The sequence below is a fragment of the Formica exsecta genome, unplaced genomic scaffold (assembly GCF_003651465.1).
Source record: "Formica exsecta isolate Colony F162 unplaced genomic scaffold, ASM365146v1 scaffold733, whole genome shotgun sequence".
NCBI lineage: Eukaryota > Metazoa > Arthropoda > Insecta > Hymenoptera > Formicidae > Formica > Formica exsecta.
In genome coordinates, this window is record NW_021853499.1 from 440353 (window position 1) to 460631 (window position 20279).

The 20279-nt window shown below is 34.7% G+C and overlaps 1 protein-coding gene across 1 annotated transcript; it reads right to left on the reverse strand.

The window, feature by feature from the left end:
- Positions 1–2844: 2844 nt before the first annotated feature.
- Positions 2845–19318, reverse strand: LOC115243799 (protein gooseberry-like). Its single transcript, XM_029821035.1, is given in 6 exon segments — positions 2845–4272; positions 4275–4562; positions 4801–5199; positions 12528–12817; positions 13696–13834; positions 18331–19318. Coding segments are annotated over 6 exon segments (1443 nt in total). The 5' UTR covers positions 18389–19318; the 3' UTR covers positions 2845–4003.
- Positions 19319–20279: the final 961 nt, after the last annotated feature.

The following is a 20279-nucleotide window of genomic DNA, read 5'->3' on the forward strand; positions in this document are numbered from 1 at the left end:
GAGCGCATTAGTTGTTTTTAAATTATAAACGATCAAAATTTGTCAATGATATCGCATAAAATTTGCAACACTCATTTGTAATTATTCTTACAACTGTCATTTATTATAGATTTTCATAAATCAGCTGATATTAATTTTTTCCGTTTAGCTGATTTTGTACAATACTGCACATATTGACACAATATACTCAATACAAATACAATGTATTCGTTTCACATATCCGAGGTATACAATGATATAAATATACTATGTATATAGTATAGCGTTATTTAAATTACATCTCGATTATTTTTTAATGCATATAAAAATGCAAGTGTAAGTCTTATCTAATGCTTGAAAAACATTGATAGTTTATATCATACTCCTCGGATATATATCAATGCGAAATTAAAAAATAGAAAAAACTCGCTCCAATTATAAGAAAAAAAAATATGAAAAAGATGTGCACACAAATGTAACTAAATAATAATAATTTTAGCTAACAAATTTTAAACTTATTACAAATAATATGTATCAGAAGCAATCCAAAAACCCATGTAATAAAAAATCAATTGCAATTTGAATCGCTATTACTATATTTATATAACTATATTTCGTATATTTTGAAAATGTAGTAATTCATCATTTATTTCATTTTTACATGCAGTACCGTAAACAAACACCAAAATTTATACTAAAAATAGCACATTTTTTACTCTTGGATGGATATTGATCTGCATATTTATCTCTAGTTTTTTCCTCGCATTATAGTTATTCTGTCATAGCGAGAAAGAAACCAATAATTAACTTATTTGATTTAATTATTTAACATAATTAAAATTTGTACATGCATACGAGCGATGGAACAATTATTCTCGCTAATCATTAAAATAAAATCATTAAAATTAAGACATTATTAAGAGTATATAATTTCTAAAATATTATTATTATACAATATAAGAAACAACCGAAAAACAATTGTACTGTGCAAAATGATCATCGAGTACGAATCGAGTATAAATATTATTTATGAAATTATTTAAAATAGATAACAGACGTAATATTTTTAAAAATATTTCGTGTAAAATATCTATTTTTTTAAATTAGTAAAAAAATTCTAAATTTCATACATAAATAAAATATTTTAAATATGCTTTTTTTTCTTATAAAAATATTATAAAAAAGATATATAAAATATTACTCGCAATAATATTGCGTATTCGATTATTACTTTAAGCAAAACAATTTTTTTCGATTTTATTTTTATATTTATTATTTCATTGTTTGAATGCGCGATGTTTTAATGATCATTCAAACTTCTTTTTTAAATCTTTAGGCAATTTACTTATATAAAAAGATTTGAATTGTTTAAAATATTATTCAAAAAAGGAAAATTTTGAAAATATATCTTAAACAAAAAGAAAGCCTTGATACGAAATCTTTCTTATATAAGAAACCGCGATAAAGTATAATTATTATTTATTATATCGTACAAATACGGAATTTTAAAGTATGTACAGTTTAGAAGCTAAGTTTTTGGTCGCACTGTAAATATAAAACATTGAAAGAGAAATTAAAGATTTATACACAATATACGTTTTTATACACTTAGGTCTTGATGCTAAAGATTTTTTATCGCTTCTAAATATTCAACATTGTTTTATGTTGAAATAATCTTTCTTCTTAAATAATAAAAAAAATTTTGATATTTCAAATATTTAGTCACATTATTTCATATTTCCCCAATAAGGGGGAAGTGCACTCTCTCTCTTAATTCGTCTTTATTACTAACTATTATTATCCTTATTCAATTATTCATAAAAATTTCATAACTAAACCTATCTAAATTCTAATGTAAATTATATATCATGCGTAATCGAGAGACATAATAGCGCCAAGTCACAGCGTTCGCAAAATGAACATATATTCGTACACAAGCCATCTGGTTAAAAATATCTTAGATTGTTCTGAAGTCGTTGCCTCTCTCTTTCTCTCTGTTTCTCACTCTTTTTTCCCTTTTCTTACTTTAGCGATTTTTGGTGTTTCCGGCGATATTATTGCCGATTTTGGATTAAGCAGGGCGATCGGTCTCATGCCAGAAGTACCACTGAGATTACAAAAATGTCGGTTTTAATTAGATTAAGATATCGAATTTTAGTACTTTGAAAATTTAGGATCAGCATGAGACATAGACGAGTCATCATGCCTTTTGAAAATTTTTTTTATGTATACAGGATAGGCCAAAAGTCTGAATACAGTCGAATATCTCGTAAACAATGAAATTTTGAAAAGAAAGTTTCAGACAAAAGTTGCATGGTTTCAAAGGGGCCACGTGTTAAAAATATGGACTTGACCTTGAGTGACCTTTTCAAGGTGAGGTCAATGTGACCGATGTTTTCTTAAATGGAACTCCCCTTTTTTTTATTGCATATTCTTGTAGCTTATCTCGAGAGCTTTTCAAAGCACTATTTTTCATTAAGTATTTTTTCATTAAGTATTTTTTCATTAAGTATTTTTCGAGTTATTTTATATCTTAATCTGACATGTTTTGATATAAAAAATAAAATATCTCGTAAAATATTTAGTTTTCGATAATCTTACCGTAATACTTTTGTGTACAGAATAATGAGACAAATCAATTAGTAAAAAAAAAATAAAGTATTTTTTCATTAAGTACTTTTTGAGTTATTTTATATTTTAATCTGACATATTTTGATATAAAAAATAAAATATCTCGTAAAATATTTAGTTTTCGATAATCTTACCGTAATACTTTTATATACAGAATAATAAGGCAAATCAATTAGCGTAAAAAAAAACAAATAATTGTTTAAAAAAATTCATTGTGAATAATTACATACTTTTTCTTAAAAACAATTATTTTTTTTTTTTATACCAAGCTCCATGTGACGTGTACAATTTTATACGTGAATTATGTAAAATCGGTTGTTATAGTCGGAATTATTGCGTCAGAGAAATTGTGTCGCGAATATTGAAATCAGATGATTGCGTTGTGTTTTGCCGAGTAGAATTACACGTATTGTACCGATCTTTCTAACGTTTCGCGCTCCTAAATTATCGAAGCCAGTATTAGAGTCCGAATTAAAATCGCGCGTATCGGTTATCTTCAAATAATATTAATCTCGGTATAAACTTTGCCATCCTCTTGCGACTTTCTTTAATTATATGAATCCCCTATGATCATTTTGTATAATTCCCTGCTGTACGTTCGGGCAGTATTAAGTGCTTATTAAGTGTATTGTTATTTTTCAGTAGAGATATCGCGTCCACTGACTATAGTAAACCGAACTTTATTTTATTACTTCCATCAGCGCCTGCTTAACCCTTTAGTCGTCGCGCTATTTTTCGTAACACAAATCGAACCTTGTGAGAAATCTCAATATAAAAAAAATCAATTTATATCTTTTACGTCGAGAACTCAAATATTTTCTTTGTTTAATTGGGTTTTCGGGAAATAAAAAAATATATTATTTTGGAAATAATATTTACATAGGCAAAACTGTTGACAAGCCAATAAGTATTTTTTTATGTACTTGGCGTCGCGACGTTATCGCGTCGCTTGATTAAGACTTTCAAAATTACAATCAAGTTAAAAATAACGATGCGCTTCGCGAGAACTTCTTCGGAGAACTTGTCGGAAAAATACCAAAAAAAAAGTCAAAGGGCGAAGTTTGTATTTTATTACTAAAAAATGCATTTTACTAAATATCGGTTTTACTAAAAACTATTAAAGATCTCACGCGACGACTGCAGAGTTAAGGTGTGTGCCATTAAATAATAAATACCGTATAGCGTACAAATTACGGAATATCAATTTCTATATGGCACACACACACATATATATATATATACACACACACACACACACATAAAGGTGTGAATTAATTTTCTTTAGAACTGACGCACCAGCATCCTGCGTCGGGCTCTTACTAGCCCGCGAAATCCAGAATTTGTGTTTCTATACGAGAACCTTATTAATGTCTTAATTATAAGATCACACTTCTTAGTACCAGTATTGCGGCGTCGGTCTGGGCGGTTGAAAATTCTGCGCGGTATAATGACTGGCGAAAGTACCTACCTGATGTGGATGAGCGCCATAAGCGTGAGGCTGCTGTAAACTGGACGGCGGACTCGGGAGATTGACTCTACCGCTATTGGCGGTGATCGCGAGATTCCATGACGTCGATGTCGCTCCGTGACTGGTTTGTTGCTGCGCTTGCTGCTGCTGTTGTTGTTGCTGTTGCTGCTGAGCGGGCGAAACCGAACTGATAATTGATCAGAAGCGGAGTTTGAGTTGCCAGAATTCGGTCCCATCATGGTGATCAGAGGACTCGGGGGCGGTAGCTGATGACCGCTCACCGTTTGCTGGTAGCTCGAGGATGTCGAGGTCGCCTGGTGAGTCATGTGAGTCGTCGTGGATGTGGTCGATGGAAGCATCGGGCTGGGATAAGTAACAGCAGTCGGGAAACTGTAAGGCGGAGCCGATCCGATGGACGAAGAAAGCCGAGCGGAATCCGTCGCCAATTGATGAGACATTGGGGCGTGATGGGACGAGTACAGTTCTGTAACTTTATAGAGTTTACATGCAGTTGTTACGTCATGTTCTGACCAAAAATTATATTATTTTCTGACTCAAAATCAAGTAACATTGATATTCATATATAAAAGAGATTAAAAATATATTTTTACAAAACCTTCATACATATATATATATATATCTTTTACAAAAATGTCTGCCAAATATAGTCTAGATTTCTGTGTTTTTCCAAAGAAAAGAATCACTATTATATTTAGGCTTACCTTGACCAGAGGTGAACGCCGCGTCTGATAGACCCTGACCATGAGGATGACCCGGTGGCACCGTCGCTCCAGGATGCGGATGTGGCGGTGCCGACGAGTGAATAACGTACGAGGGGGCCGGATATGCCACGGAACCGACATATCCAGTGGAGGTCGAGGAAAGGTGTTTCCTCAATCTAGCTCTCCTGTTGCTGAACCACACTTGAATTCTAGCCTCTGACAGCTTCGTCCTCTGGGCGAGTTCTTCTCGAGTGTAAATGTCAGGATACTGAGTTCTCTCGAAGGCCCGTTCCAGCTCGTCCAGCTGGTGGGCCGTGAAGGTCGTCCTACTCCGGCGCTGTTTTCTCTTCAATGGAATTCCCGGTTCGCTGTCGCAGTCGGATCCAGAACTCGTTTTGCCTAAAAAAAATTGCATTTTAGTTAAATAAATAAATATACATATATAAATATATGTATATGTAAAAATTTTTTTCATTGCGAAAATCCTTCTCGAGCACAGAGTTTACAATTAAAAATCCTCATATAACTCAACGGATTGGAAATCTTTTATGGTAAACACAAAAAGGTTTATTTAAAATATTTTTTCGATAGCAAATAATTTGAGAGATAATTGCGTGGAAAAGTTTTACAATAAGACACCCTACATATATATATACATATACAATCCTTCATATGATATATTTTGTATATTTACCCCCTTCCCTTCGAAAGAACTTTTATTAAACATAACTTCATTTTTCATTTTAATTCACATTATGATTTTGCACATTGTTTGCTACGATTAGAAACTTCCTCAAACAATGCGATGCTGTAATTTTACCGAGCTCAAGGTCGGCGAGAAGATTGCGCGATTAGGCCATGAAATAATTACGAAACACTCATTGTCAGTCATTAGCTTTCGAGCGACAAAGAAATCGCATAAAACAATTATACGTGACATGATGAACGAATGACAAAACGCGGTTCGCCTCGTTCGTCAAAAACAACCACACTTTCAGCAACGGTGGGAGGGGAAGGTAGGTGGATCGAGGGAGATCGCGCGGGTGTAAACATGTTGATTCTAAATTGAGTGTGAAATAAGCACCTGGCCCCTGATCCACGCCGTGCGTTTTTGACGTTGGTTCTTTAAAAACAAATTGCGAAACCACCAATGAGGAACTATATTCACGAAAATGCAGATGAACTCCGTCTGATGCAAATAACAAAGACTCGCGAGAACGATAATGCATTCGAGCGTGGCTTAATTTAATTTTAAAAATAATTTGCTTAATTTTGAAAGAATCATACTGCATCTTTCATATTTTGCTCCCTCACAGAGAAAGCTTTGTTTTCGTGACAAAATTTTTTTTTCAGTTTTCTATGCCAATGTGTTTAGAATGTTTTAAAATATCGGAAAATCATATTTTTAAAAAATTTATGTATAAACAATCTAAATAATTTATGTATTATTAAAAAATGTATGTATGTATGAAAGAGTTCATTTTTTATAAAATTTTGAATTTTTGAAAAATGTTTGTACATGCTCTAACTTTTGCAGAATTTTAGATATCGGGTTAAATTTTTTTATATAAATGGAGTATCATTAAAGGATGGTTGGTGTGAATTTGGTGAGGATTGGTGAAAGAATTCATTTTTTATAAAATTTTGGATTTTTTGAGAAATATCTATACACATTAATTTTCGTAAATTTTGAAATATCAGATTAATTGTTTTGACATGAATAGAGTATTATCAAAAGATGGTTGGCATTGAATCTAGTGAGAATCAGTGAAAGCTTTCTCTATAAGGAAGCCAAAATTGAAAAATCCGCTTGCTTTAAGGAGCTTAAGCTTTGTGAGTGAAATAAAATGATGAAGAAGCAATGTGCAAGTTTCTAATTTGCACAATTTTCATCTTGTTTTACATTACATTTCTATAGCGTAGAAAGAGGGATAAACTTCCCAACCTGCAGAGCACGCCTATTACATTCATCTAGATGCATCCAATTATGTTTGAGTTCTGGAAATAGGCATTTCTTCGCGCGTGCATTTCCTTTCATCGCGAGGAACTTGATGCGACCGAGCACGTGACGGGCAGACGATGCCCAAGACACGAAGGAGAAGGAGAAGAGCTTTTTGCTTCCGCGCGCGGATCGCGATGCGACGTCGTCGGTTTCGAGGATTCGAGTTTACACGACCCGCGACTAATCGGGCGACGACGCCTGACGCCGCGACGGGCCGCGTTAATGCAAATTCGACACGGGCTCTATTCCCGGCCCGTCGTCGTGTTCCTTTTCCATCCGCCCCCGCCATCGGATTATTTCGTTTTTTTTTCTTTTCTTTTTCGCTTTCCCTCTTTCTCTCTCATCGAGTTTCACAATCCGCCGACACCTATCCGCATGCGGATGGAAATAGTGCGGACGACGACGTGGTCCAACAGGCCTGATCGTGCCACGTCCACGTTCATGATGAACGATCAGAAATAGCCTCGACAATGTGCCGCCGCGGGAAAGCTCGTAGGTAGGTAAATGGGTAATTACTTCCTTCCGAAATGCAAAGGCGAACTGGGTATTGTTCGAGCGTTTCAGTGACTGGAAGAGTGATTGAGCCAGGTAAGACGCTCAAGAATTTTAAGCTTGAAAAATGTGGCGTACTGTATTTTGTATTTTATTTTTCGTCTCGTAGGCACTTTTTGTATTGTAGATGTAGAAAATCTGTATGTTTGTAACAAAGGATCACACGTGTGTTTTAGGATAACGGAAAATCTACTTTTTAAATGCTGACGACGGCGAAACCCCTGCGTGAGAGATGACGTATTTACGTTCTAGTATACCGGTCGCACCAACCTGGCAATTATTTATTCCGCGGCTAATACCGGGTTCCGAAAACTTGAAGAATCACCAGTCGGCCGCTTAGCTCTTCGCGAAGGATATAATTTCTCCTCTGATTTTTTAGATCCGCCCGGATTCAATCGTCGAGAAAAACGACAACGGCAACGGCAGCGCAGAAATCTCGCGAGATATATCTTTATCGAGAGCACGAGAGAGAATTAATTCCTGTGTATACGATTCGCGTAATTTATTGCAAACAGAAATATGAAATTGGGTAGACGTATATATGCAATAAAGAAAATTAATTTTATATAGAATCCGGAGATTTTCTTCTTCGCTCGAAGACTCCAGGTCAAAATCAAAGACCTGGCAACCTCGATCGCAAGTCCAGTGCAAGATTATAAAGTAGAAAAGTTTGAAGACGCAGCTTGAATCAAATCAAATTATGAAATAGCATAAGATCGATATTTTATTCAATTTATGCGCATGTATAGCTAAATTAAAGGGCTAATTTATCTATTTTTGAATTATTTGAAAGAATTTATTTATAAATCATTCATCTATTTTCATAAACAAAATACTATTACACTGTGGAAAATTTGGAAAATTTATGTTTTCTTGTTAAAAAAGTGCCGGTTAAAATTTTTGTGTTAAATATTTGATACATTCATGTGTTAATTTAACATATTGCTGTTGTGTTAATTAAACTCAAATGTTAAATTATTAAAACAACTAAAAAAAGTGTAAAAATAAAGACCTGGCAACCTCGATCGCAAGTCCAGTGCAAGATTATAAAGTAGAAAAGTTTGAAGACGCAGCTTGAATCAAATCAAATTATGAAATAGCATAAGATCGATATTTTATTCAATTTATGCGCATGTATAGCTAAATTAAAGGGCTAATTTATCTATTTTTGAATTATTTGAAAGAATTTATTTATAAATCATTCATCTATTTTCATAAACAAAATACTATTACACTGTGGAAAATTTGGAAAATTTATGTTTTCTTGTTAAAAAAGTGCCGGTTAAAATTTTTGTGTTAAATATTTGATACATTCATGTGTTAATTTAACATATTGCTGTTGTGTTAATTAAACTCAAATGTTAAATTATTAAAACAACTAAAAAAAGTGTAAAAATAATACAATGTGCACATATTTTTAATTTTATACAATAGATACGTTCTGTATTATTAGTGATAGAATTTATCTGTTAAAATTTACAGGAAAAAATTTTGATTTTATTCTACTAGAAGCGAGAGCGACTACAGACCATCAATAATCTTTCTCTAAGTTAATTTTATCATTAAAAATATGTTGATTTTACATAAAATTTATTCTAAATTACTAGGAAATTTGCATTTATTTTCTGTTGTAATATTTACATAGTATTAGTGTCACCATTTAATATATGCATACCATATTAAATCAACAAAAAAATTTGCATGGACCGTTTGTGATATATATGTTAAATTTAAGCCAAATTTTCCAACAGTGTACGCTATTAGGCCACATATAATACGCGAGATTAATCATTTACCTTCCTCGTTCAATTGGCCCCTCAACTTATTTACGTGCAACGCGTTTCACATAGTATGCGAGAAAAACAATCCGACACGTTTGCCAAACAAAGGCGTCACTTCATCTCGACAGCTCCGGCAACTCGACTCGTACACTTCGCGCGCGAGCATTTAATAGACGGTGTCCCTTTTCGCTTCTCACCCCTCTGCGAGGTCGTGTTATTTTTACCCCGGCTTCTCTATTTTTTTTTTTTTTTTTTTTTTTTTCGACGAGCGCCCAACCGTCACAACGATCGATTTACAGACGCATGAATCCTCTTCCCTCTCTTTCTAACCACGAGCCCTTTTATCTTCGCCGACTTGAGGTTTCTCAGGCCATAGGAAGATCTACGTTAGTACACATTTCATTTGTCTTGTCAAGTATTAAGCAAACCTTTTTCTCTCTCTCCTGCCATTGAAGCGCCAAATTGGATTTCGTGAAAATTTCTCTAAAATGTTAAGCCACAATCGCCACAAATGATGCTCATCCATTTAGATTTTTTGCAAGGATGACATTATCACCATCCATCTTGTCGCTTTCCATAGCGACAAAAATCAGTAAAGGTTTTGCAAAATAGGTTTTGTCAAAGATTTGTCAATTTTGTAAATTCTATTATTCTAGTATAAATTCTGTCATCCTAGATAAATCACACAAAATTTCAAAATTTAGCGCTATATGTATTCCGCTCAATATGTCAATATCCTCATAAAAAGTATACATCTATCGGATCTTTGTCTCACGTGTTTTAGTCCGCACAAAATTTATACTTGACACAATTCAAAGTCTCGGTCTTAAACCCCTTGATAAATATTTATCTATTTATCGTCGAACTCTAGTATGTCAGACATATACATATGTCTAAATTTACTAAATCTTTTAATATTAATTTATTATAAATGTCATTGTAATTGATATATATATAAAATGTTGAAAAATTTATATTTTCTTGTTAAAAAACATGTCGGTTAAAATTTTTGTGTTAAATATTTAACATATTTATGCGTTAACTGAACATATTGTTGTTATGTTAATTGAACTAAAATGTTAAATGATTAAAACAACTGAAAAAGTGTAAAAATAATACAATGTGCACATATCTTTAATTTTACATAATAGATATATATATATATTTCGTATTATTAATGAAAGGCATTACGTGTTAAAATTTACAGAAAAAAATATTGATTTTATTCTATAATAGGAATGAGAGTGTCAAAATAACTTTTTTTTTCTAAATTAATTTTATCATTAAATATATATATTGATTTTACATAAAATTTATTTTAAATTATTATGAAGTTTGTATTTATTTTGTATTGAAATTAATTATTTAACATAGTATTAGTGTCATTATTTAACATATATTATGTTAAATTAATACAAAAATTTGTGTGGACCGTTTGGGACATGCGATATATGTTAAATATGATACAAATTTTCCAACTATGAAATGCTGGTCTTTAAAATAACGTTTTCAGCACTTTTCTCGTTTGACCGCAATCTTTTTAGTCCGCAGTCTTGCCGCGATCGTCCCGAAAATACCGAAGAAATGCCTGATTCATCCGGCGAGTCGGTAGACGCGCGCGTCCTTCATCGGCCGTCGATTTTCTCGAGGACGATCGACTCGCTTACACGCGAATGGGGCCCACATCTCGCGCGCAGCCTCCCCGTGCAACACACGTGGGCATGTACCGGGCGGCGAGAAAATTACAGAGCCCGGCCGTGCCGGCTACCGGGGGAGAGGACGATCTGATGGACGGCGAACCGGTAATTTCCGAGACCGAGAAACGCGAGGAGCGGCCGATTAATACGCGAGCATTTAATTTACTCATTCATACCGTTATACTCGAGCGAGCGTGGGTCCCACACGGTGGTCCGCCACTGTGTGGGCCTGGTGATGAAGCTTTCCGAGAGGTCCTTTCACTAAGCGAGATCGCCTCCGTATTAGTATTCTAGAATGGATATCGAGTGGGTTTAAACAAGTCAGTGGTGGGTGTCTATTTGTATCTATACACGATTAACCGACAAGTCATAAGAAAAAACTACACAAATAGTGCCACAAAAAAACCATAAATTAAGATTAATGAAACGCATATTGTGTTAAAAAGTAATGGACCGGTATGGTCATTTGACGGTAAAGCATTAAAAGAATGGATCAACTGGCTTCTGAGCTTATCCTTTTGAGTTTATCCTTTAAAAATATTTTGAGAAATGTTTTGTCGGAAAAAATTTTGCGAAAACAAACGCATCCGGACATGTTTTAACAAATTACACGCTGCGAATTTCATTGTAATTTATGTTGGACAATAAAATGAAATACAACAATATAAAAAGAAATGTGTTTTTACAAAACTCTTTTAAAAATAATTTCTAAAAAGTATTCTAAAGGCGTAGTTAATATTCCCAGGTAGAATGATAAATTAGAAGACGTTTTTCTCGAAATTTTCTTGCATTTCTCGACTTCTCATTTCCTTGTCTTTTAATACAGTAGCAGCAGCGCGCGATGCCAAGTTTTGCGAAATCTCACGTATCTCTACACAACGTGGCGCGTACGTAAAAAAAAATTTAAAAAAACGTAAAAAAACAGCTGATTCAATTTTAACAGGCGTCGCGTAACGAGCGGCCACGGTACGCTTATGCGAGTCCCGATGTCGTTATAATCCAATTCCGTGCAAGGATACTCGGCGTCGCGTCGGGCTGATTCGCCGATTCGCTCGGCGATCATCAATCTCCGTTAGGATGCGGGACGCGGGAAGAAACTCGGGCAGTCGAGAGGGAGAGAGGGTGAACTCTCCCCTTCGAGGAACTCGTCGCCGCCATTAGTGTGGCTGATCGGGGAAATTTCGAAGAAGCTCCGAGGTATCTCCGAGATAAGCGATAGTAACACGAAGGATGAACTATTTTTTCTTTTTTTTTTTTGAATAAAAATCAGTATCATCACATACAGATAAGATATCTTGTGTATGAAAGATTAGAGATATTCGTATCATAAAATATATTGAAAATAATATATTCGTAACAGAAATTGAGTTTTAATTTAAATTAGCATTTTCGAAAATTTAGTTTTCAAAATTTTTTATAATAATATTTATTTAGTACCTAATTAATCCATCGATAAAAAAGAGATAAGAAAAATAAATTATGCAAAGCTATATAAAATAATGATATTTTCCTCTCCTTTTCCCGATAATATATTTTTCGTTTATGCTGAGGTAAAAAAGACCCACGTATGAATACGCTAGATTTCTTTGTGTAACTGCTACGTTAACAATTATTCGCGTTCTACATCGCATTCTAAGCAGTCTCAAAATCTTATTTCTGTCCAATAAGCGAAACTGCTATTTTGGAATCTCTCACCGTCGCCAAGTTTGACGTCGTCTTCCGGATCGCGACCCCTGAGTAGCCGAGAAATCGCGGACACACTCGGCGCGCTGGTCCGGTCACAGATACCCTCCTTGATAAGCCGATCCCTAATTTCCCACGAAAACATACCCGGGTTGTCACGTTTGTACTCCTCAATCCTCGCCTCCACCTCTGGCGTAGCCACGCGAGGTTTGCTCCCTCCGATGACACCGGGCCTGATGCTACCAGTCTCCTGATAACGGTTTAGTATCTTCGACACGCATCCGTGGGATACCCTCAATTGTCTGCCCTCAATGAGATACGATAACAGATTAATTCAATTCTGATATCGCTCGCAGAATTTCTATTCTATTTTAGAAAACTATATCATAGAAAGAAGACAGAACTATTCAGAAAGATTCTCGAGCGAGATAAAAATTTTTCCTATCCCTCTTTTTTTACTATAAAGGGAAAATAAAAAATATATATGTATATATATAAAATATATATAGAGTGTTGAAAAAAAAGGGTAAAATATTTTAAAGGGATTTAGTATGCCCAAAAACAAATCGAAAAGTCTTAATAAACATGGGTCCGCAAATGAGCCGTTTTTGAGATACTTTTATTTTTGATATTTTTTATCATTTTTATAATTTTTATAATTTTTATTTTTTGTTTCACATTTTTATTTTTATAATTTATGCAAAAAAAATAACAGCTGGTGTTTTACCTTATCTTATTAGAGAAGATGTTCAAAATGACCTCCTTCCATGTCTATGCGGATCCTGCATCTCCGCAAAAATAAATCTTGTGCTCTTTCAAATACAACTGGATTCATTCTGATTGTGACGCAGGCCTCTTGTTCACGATGTTGTAATTGTTCCAAGTTATTGATTGGCTCTACATACACCAGACTTTTTAAATAGCCCCAAATAAAAAAATCTTTTAGACCCGTTTAATAAAAATATCTCAAAAACGGCTCATTTGCGGACCCATGTTTATCAAGACTTTTCAACTTGCTTTTGGGCATACTAAATCCCTTTAAAATATTTTATCCTTTTTTCCAACACCCTGTATATGTATAGTGTAGAGTTAAAAGTACATAATTAATTCACTCTAGAAACTTTCTCTATTTCTCTCTCTCTTTTCTTTTTAGAGAAATATATTACTATTCACTCTCTACCTCGATATAACGCAAGGTCTGATCCCTGACGCGGCCATCTCGACAATCTTGAGCCGGACATGATTAGGTAGCGGTCGTCCATTGATGAAGACACCACCGAGCTGATTTACGCGGCCCTGGCCCGGTATCGATCCTAAGTCTGCAAAAAGCAACAGCGCTTACACCATCCATCCATCGTTTTCTCATATAATTGAAAAACCTTTTGCACATGTTAATTCGACCGTAATAATAATTATCGTGCTCTCTACGAGATCATTTCTCCATCTCGCTTCTGATCGCAGAAGCAGTGATTGAGAAATCGTCCTTCGAACGGCTTTGATTTCCGAACCGACCGGAAGTGGCCGAGCAAGAGAGAAAGAGAAACGGGAAGGGGGGGGGGCAGCGATTATTGGACGGCGCATAAAGAGGGCAACCTGGATTTATCGCTGTTACTGCGTGCTTGATTCGACTTCTTTCTCTCGAAGACGTGAGAAAGAGAGAAAATAGAGAGAGAGAGAGAGAGAGAGAGAGAGAATTATAAGCGCGGGCGGCTGTGGAGCGACTATCGATAAGTCCAATAAATCCCGGCGCGGTTTACGACGCACAACAATGATAGCGTATAATTTGCTTGGCTTATTTAATTTCGCGTTACACGACGACGATCTCGATTACCGATCTAAAGAAAGAGGAACGCGGCCGCTCTAGGAAATAGAGTCGTTGCGATTTTTATTGCCGGTATATCCAAGACGCAGCAAACCTTGAACGCAAACTTTAAAAGCAAGATAAATAAATGCGGTGCATTATATTAATATGCGCGCTGTAATTAATTCGATTATTATTCGAAACTCTGGAATACTGGTATTTTAAGGAATGAGCCGCATTCTCGTCAGTTGCAATTTCAGAGGAAACGGATTACAATCACCGAGAGAGTGATGGCTGTAATGACGAATGAGCTGTACGATTAGATGGGCAAAAAAGAGACGCGCAATCGCAATCGTTCGATGTTTAGAGAAAAACCGCGCTTGCTCTTACGAGACGCGATACAATAGACGAAAAAAAGGGGATCTCAATGACAACGCAATGAAAAATCCGATCATCCAGGCGAGACGGCGATCACCGTTTCCTTCGTAAAGCGGCGATATCTTATTATAGTTACGACATGCTACGTGTATTGTTAATGTATATATATAATCGATGTATTAACTATAGATATCTTATTCATAAAAGTCCATTTAAATCGATATTCTAAAAGAGTGTACTCTTTTGTAAAACGTAATGTCGATTTGTATATCGTGTGCAAAAGTTACACAAAAGAGTTTACTCTTCTGTAGGCGATAAGAAGTATGAGATTTAGATTATATATATGATTATTACAAATCGATTTATAATATCAAATAGCTTCAATGAAAAACATAAAACGAGCAATACACACACACACACACACACACACACACACACACACACACCGTCGCTCGCGCATGCAACGATACGTAATGAAAAACATAAAACGAGCAATACACACACACACACACACACAGATTATAGATTTTAAATATTATATTTAATAATGAAATACATACACATACACTTGTTAGAATATTTCTGCACTTCTTAATATTTGTTTTTAATCATGTAAAAATTCTAATATGGCAAGAAACTAGAATTTTTTAATTAACTGTTAATATAATATGTACTGTGAATATAATAAAAAGTAATAATACGGTCTCACAGAGGCTGGCATAGATAAAAAAAAGAAAAACATCAGTTTGATGTTTGGGAAGATGTACGACAAATTATTGTTTGTTATTGTTTAGTACATACACAAACCTAGAGTCTCTTGTGACCTTATTATTATATTTCATTATGTATATCTTCGTTTAACGATTCAACTTATATTTCAGTGTTTCTTGTTAATAATAAAAATTATATATGATTGAAAAAGCACTATAGTAAATGCAGAAATGTTTTCTCCAACAAGAGTATATTTCATTACCAAATATATTATTTAAAATCCAATCTCTTTATTATTTATTTCAGATTTTTCATTGAAATTATTTGACAATATAATAAACTAGGAGATTTTGATTCCTCGATTTGTAATAAATATATATAATTATTATAAAAGAGAATAGAAAACAGAAAATAAATTAGTATCCACAAACATATAGTCCATATATAAAGATATATAAAAAGATTAGAAAACGAAAATTTTCGCATAATAAAAATAGGAAAATTTTTTTTTTTCTTTTAAAGTTCCCTTGAAATTGACAAAAGTATAAATATACATCTGCAATCATGTCGACAGTAATCGATATGATATAAATATTACTTGCATTAGTGACGCGTATTAAAGTAGTTCCGTGATTTTTAACGCTCTTATTATATATATTGACGAATCATTTAGACAGCTCGCGGCAAGAAGGAAGCGAATGATCGATCCTACAGCTTTCACTTTTCTAATCCGGATGCAAAATGTTACCCTCATAAATAAGACCTATATAAGCAAAACGATTAATTCCCGATAAAATGATTCGATTGTGATTTTTCGCAGGCGCCACAAGAAAGATAATATGCATTATTGTACTTTCACATTTTGTGCCGATTCGGAAAGAATATGAGAATATATAAACGGCATTACTGTTATCGTCGAAAGACGAGAAACGCGGCAAAGTATGGTCGCACGCTTTCGTTTATAATCAAACGCATTTCCGCGTAAGACAAAGGATAGGTAAAACATCTTGTCGCGTAAGACAAAGGATAGGTAAACAGGCTTCGACTAATCCGTTCGGCAAAAAGCACCTGCGGAAAAAGAGAACCGCTATCCGATTGCGCAGAACGGTTGCATAATCGCAGCCATGCATCACCGCGGGTGCAACCGACGTTCACCGAAAAAAGCGTTCACCGATGGTGATCGCGCTCGTTCTACGAAATAACTTCTGATTTAATCGATCGTTCAATTGACAAACGAGTCTACGGAGACTCTATTAACGCGAAGTTTTCAACGAAGTCTCTTTCAAGTAATTTCGATTTTAATTTAAATCGCGCTTTAAAGAACGAGGATAAAACCCTTGCTTATTTCGCAAAAACTGCAACGGCGACTCATAAATCATTATAATGATAGAATTATAAAGTAAGAAGTCTTACGTTTTATCCACGATGAAGTAATTAACGACCATCATTGAAAAGTTTTTTTGCGGTGATTTTACGGAAGCGCATTCTCGCTCAACTGCTAATCGCCCGCCGTCAATTAACACCGCGATTTCCGCGAATGCAGACTTTCTGCATCTAGTTTCCAACTGGTAAATCATCAAGAAAACAATTATTCATGCTAATTACAATCAAAACACCACACCCTCGGACATTGACAAATCGCATTATTCAACTTACGTTATTAAAGATAAATTCATTGATATAGGTATCCCGCGGACGGCGAAAAATAGAAAACTTTCTTTGACCTCACACATTTTTTTCGTTTTTTTTTTCTTTCTAACGAACTTGAGCGAGCACCACGTGGGATTAGACAATGAATTTAAATTTACGACGTCAATAAAAAGACTCGAAGAAAACTACTTATAAACTTTTCTACAATTCTTGAATTTCTATGAAAGCAATAAATATATTGAGCGGGGACGTAAATGACTTTTATATCTATTATAAAATAAATTTATATAGAAAAATAAAACTTTTGGATTTTAAATATAAAATCCAATGTTTTTAATTATTTTATAACAGCATAAAGCTTTCGAGAAAGCTCGAATGAATGAAACAGCACTGTGCGTTATACGGAACAGTATTGGGGAAAACAAATAACATAATAAAAATATGTCCACAAGTATATAGAAGAAATATATATGACATGTCAATCGTAAAAATATTTATAAAAAATAGCTGTGCTATGATTATTTGATATAAAAGTTTCAACGATGTTGCATAATTCTGTTCATGAGAGATTTCGATAAATTATATAAAAATTTTCTTCATATATATCGATACATTAACGATGTATTCAAAATATTATTATTATTATTTATGCTTTAAAAATATTGATGAAGAAACCTAATGCCGTGCAGATAATAAATAAGTGGAAAATAAAGAATCAAAAAAGAAAAATAGATTTCTTTCTTTCGTTTACTATTATCGTTGAAGAAGATATTCCATAATCTATAATAATGTCATTACTAATAATGGTTCATAAAATATTCCAATCAATTTAAAACGAGTGCAATTATTTATTGTATAAATAAATCGGACGAGATTTCGCAGATTTTTGTGAATCCGTAACTTTTACTCCGAAAATTACTACTCTAAAACTTCGATTAATTTAATTAATTATTTTGTACAAACTTTAATTTTATGTCAATTTTGTTCTTGTTGAACAAGAAACTATTAGAACTGATGCACTTATTAAAATTTATCCAGAAACTTTAATAGTTCTTCTCTAAGAAAATTTTGTCTCTCATTTCTTGAAGGAGAAAGAGTATCAAATCCAATCTCACAATATTTGTCAACCTTGGTGAGATTAAAATATATTAATCGAACAATGTTTGTGGATAGATGAAAGATAAAGTGAAGCAATCTGGATCATAAAATCACCTCTAAGTTTACAAACAGTCTTAGATGAGTATTTAGCTATTTAGCGACGAGCGAGAGACACACCTTGAAGAGAATATCCAGTAAAACATGGTCGCATCATCGAGAAGTTGGTGGTAACCATCTCAGCCAAGCCGAGCCACCGCGACGTAGTCCGGATAAGTTCGTTCCGGCACCGAATGATGATAAACTTCACTAGCGCATTTCACATAGTTCTCCATAAGGATGACATCGTCGATTCTCCATCCTTCGCATTAATCTCCCGTTCTACTTATCCTACCTAGTCCCGCGATTCACCCGACGTTCACATAAAAGAAATATGTAAGCAAGCACAAACCATGTATCCATTGCAAGTTTGAAAAGCGACGATTTCGCCCGGGTCGTAGTGTATTGATTGGAACCATTGATTCATTCCTTTCTCGATTTCTCTTCGCAACAGTCTTGATCTTATCTGACGTGACATAGGAAGGCTATGTACACTTACTTCAACTTTCACAAGATTAATAAGAGATAGATCTCTACCGATCGGCTCGCCGATCCCAACTAAACGTCCTGGGGATGGAACGTTGGGGTAACTAACGGCTAGGCAACTCCCACCAGTTACATCAGGTAAGTTTTGCCAGTCTGGCGATACTCTGGTTGGGGTACGATCGGCACGAGAAAACCGACAGGGGAGATCAAATCTTGATTCTTGAATACACTGGTGCTCAACGTTAACCAATCGCGGCACTGCGAGACTTTCCACCACGCCTCCGATTCACGCCCCAACCAGATGGGCACCTTGGGTAATTTTATTGCCGTGCTTTTACGAGCACGCACCATGCTTACATACAGCGCTCGTTATTCCCCGAGTATGACCCCGGTGGGTCAAACCTTTTGTTTCCCAGGTCTCGCTTGCGGTATCTTTTCGCTTCATTCGCTTAATCGCAATCCGAAAATTAAATGCCAAGTAATTTTTGGGATAAGTATAGAGATTATCGAGGTTTTCCTATGAAAAGAAATCAATCATGGAATTGTAGAATTCTCTTATCGCCGGTGGATGAAACCAAGTGATATCAAAAAGAATACTTGTTCGTAATCTTTTGCAGTTTTCAACAGAATAATACAACAATTAAACTTTGTTAATGTTCTTCTTTATTAATGTCTTAAACGTCTGATAATGTCTTAAAATATGTCTGAAATATAACAGTTTCTGAATGTTCTCAGAGAAGAATTCAGTATTGAAGAAAATGATGAGTTTGATGAAGAAGAATAATATAACTTCATTTTACCTTATTTTGTGCGTAGAACAGCGAGCTCATTAATAATAATTGCAAAATGTATACCTCATTTCAACAATGAAAATTTTCTCTGCGATAATTTTTAATACTATACGTATAGATATATTTTTTTAAAGTTAACAATTGCAGAGATCTATTTTTTTTTAATGTAAATAAATATAAATAAATCATGTAAAAGTATATTACTAAGATGAAGAAGTAATAACAGACGTAAACAGCTGACAACATAATTACAAACATAGCGTCGTTCCAGCAGTTTTCAATAAGTTAGACGGTGTTCATGAAACGCAATCAAATTCTACGGGACAAATGTTTGTTTGTGGAACGCGCAATTAAGGTAATGGGAGAAAACCGTCGTGATCTTCTCGCCGCGAGTTCTATGCGGCGTCATCGCTCGAGCGCAGATTGTGCGTTTCTTGCCGTGCGTTTTCAAGCTACGTAAAGCGATTTAGCGCAAATCGCTGGCGCGAGGCGCGTAGAGTTTACCTAATCTCCAGTGTCAGCTGTTCACGCATGATTGCGAATTACTCCAGGATTCGCGCTTTTTTTTCCTCTCGTCCAAGGGGGCCTCCATTCCGGAGCTATCGGGGAAATGACGATGCACGATTGAAAAGAGGATGCGACACAATAGGCGCGACGGTGACGTGAAATAGTGATCGATCGTTGATTTCCCTTAGTAATTAACCACTTTAAATAATGCAATACAATCCCGAATTATTTCATTAATATATTTAG